Source organism: Clupea harengus, chromosome 23, assembly GCF_900700415.2.
Source record: "Clupea harengus chromosome 23, Ch_v2.0.2, whole genome shotgun sequence".
Taxonomy (NCBI): Eukaryota; Metazoa; Chordata; class Actinopteri; order Clupeiformes; family Clupeidae; genus Clupea; species Clupea harengus.
In genome coordinates this window covers 24,131,483-24,132,452 of record NC_045174.1, presented here as the reverse complement: position 1 = coordinate 24,132,452, position 970 = coordinate 24,131,483, and the positions used below count along the sequence as shown (strand labels likewise).

The following is a 970-nucleotide window of genomic DNA, read 5'->3' as shown; positions in this document are numbered from 1 at the left end:
TCTTTCAGGTGCTGGCCCTGTTGTCTGATCCCGTTCTGCGTCGACTCCTGTAAGGACGTCAATCACCATTGCCCCAAGTGTAACAGACTCATCCACGTCTACAAGCGCATGTGAACACACACAAACAGCCAGAAATCAACCTGTCTGCACACACACACACACACACACACACACACACACACACACACACTGTCTTATCAGCTATGCCAAATCAAACAGGCAGAAATCAATCTGTCTGCACATTACTGTTGAGTAATTTTTTTTTTTTGAAAGGATGTATATTTTGTTTCTCCAGTTCTGATGTGTTCAGTTCAGTTGTGATGGGGAGTGTGTGTGTGTGTGTTTGTTACCTTAAACACAGAGTAAGTCCCCCAATAAATACATGTGGCCCATCAACATGAAATAGTCTTGTGTGTGTGTGTATTTGATTCTTTACTCTACATGAAATCGCCTTGTGTGTGTGTGTGTTTGTGTGTGTGTGTGTGTGTGAGTGTGCTCACACCGTATGAAGTATTTCAGGGGTAATTAAACTGTGCATCATCAGACGCAGATGGTTTGTCAACTGGCGGCATACATTTCGGTAAGACAAAGCAATGATCGTTGCACCATCATCTGTGAGAAACATTCAAAGCGATGGTCGTTACACCAACTATCAATAATAGTTTATCAATGTAGGCGATCAATAATAGTTTATCAATGTATTTGTCCTTTAGAACACGCTCTCCTAACATCCCATTGCAAAGGTTCCTTTATGTTGTTAGTATCCCTTCTGCTAGCCAAGAGACTGGCTGCCAAGTGCTTCATGTGTTTGTTTGTTTGTTTATGCCATGTGCTTCATGTGTTTGTTTGTTTGTTAATGCCATGTGTTTGTTTGTTTGTTTGTTAATGCCATGTGTTTGTTTGTTTGTTAATGCCATGTGTTTGTTTGTGTTTGTTTGTTTGTTATTGCCATGTGTTTGTTTGTTAATGC

The 970-nt window shown here is 40.6% G+C and overlaps 1 protein-coding gene across 1 annotated transcript in view; it reads left to right on the top strand.

The window, feature by feature from the left end:
- LOC116218611 (lipopolysaccharide-induced tumor necrosis factor-alpha factor homolog) overlaps positions 1-148 on the top strand; it is a gene marked incomplete at its 5' end in the record, with an annotated part of 326 nt that extends 178 nt beyond the window's left edge. The window contains one exon of the mRNA XM_031560723.2: positions 9-148. Coding sequence (XP_031416583.1) covers positions 9-114 — 106 coding nt within the window. The remainder of the gene's footprint in view (positions 1-8) is intronic.
- Between the last annotated feature and the right edge of the window lie 822 nt (positions 149-970).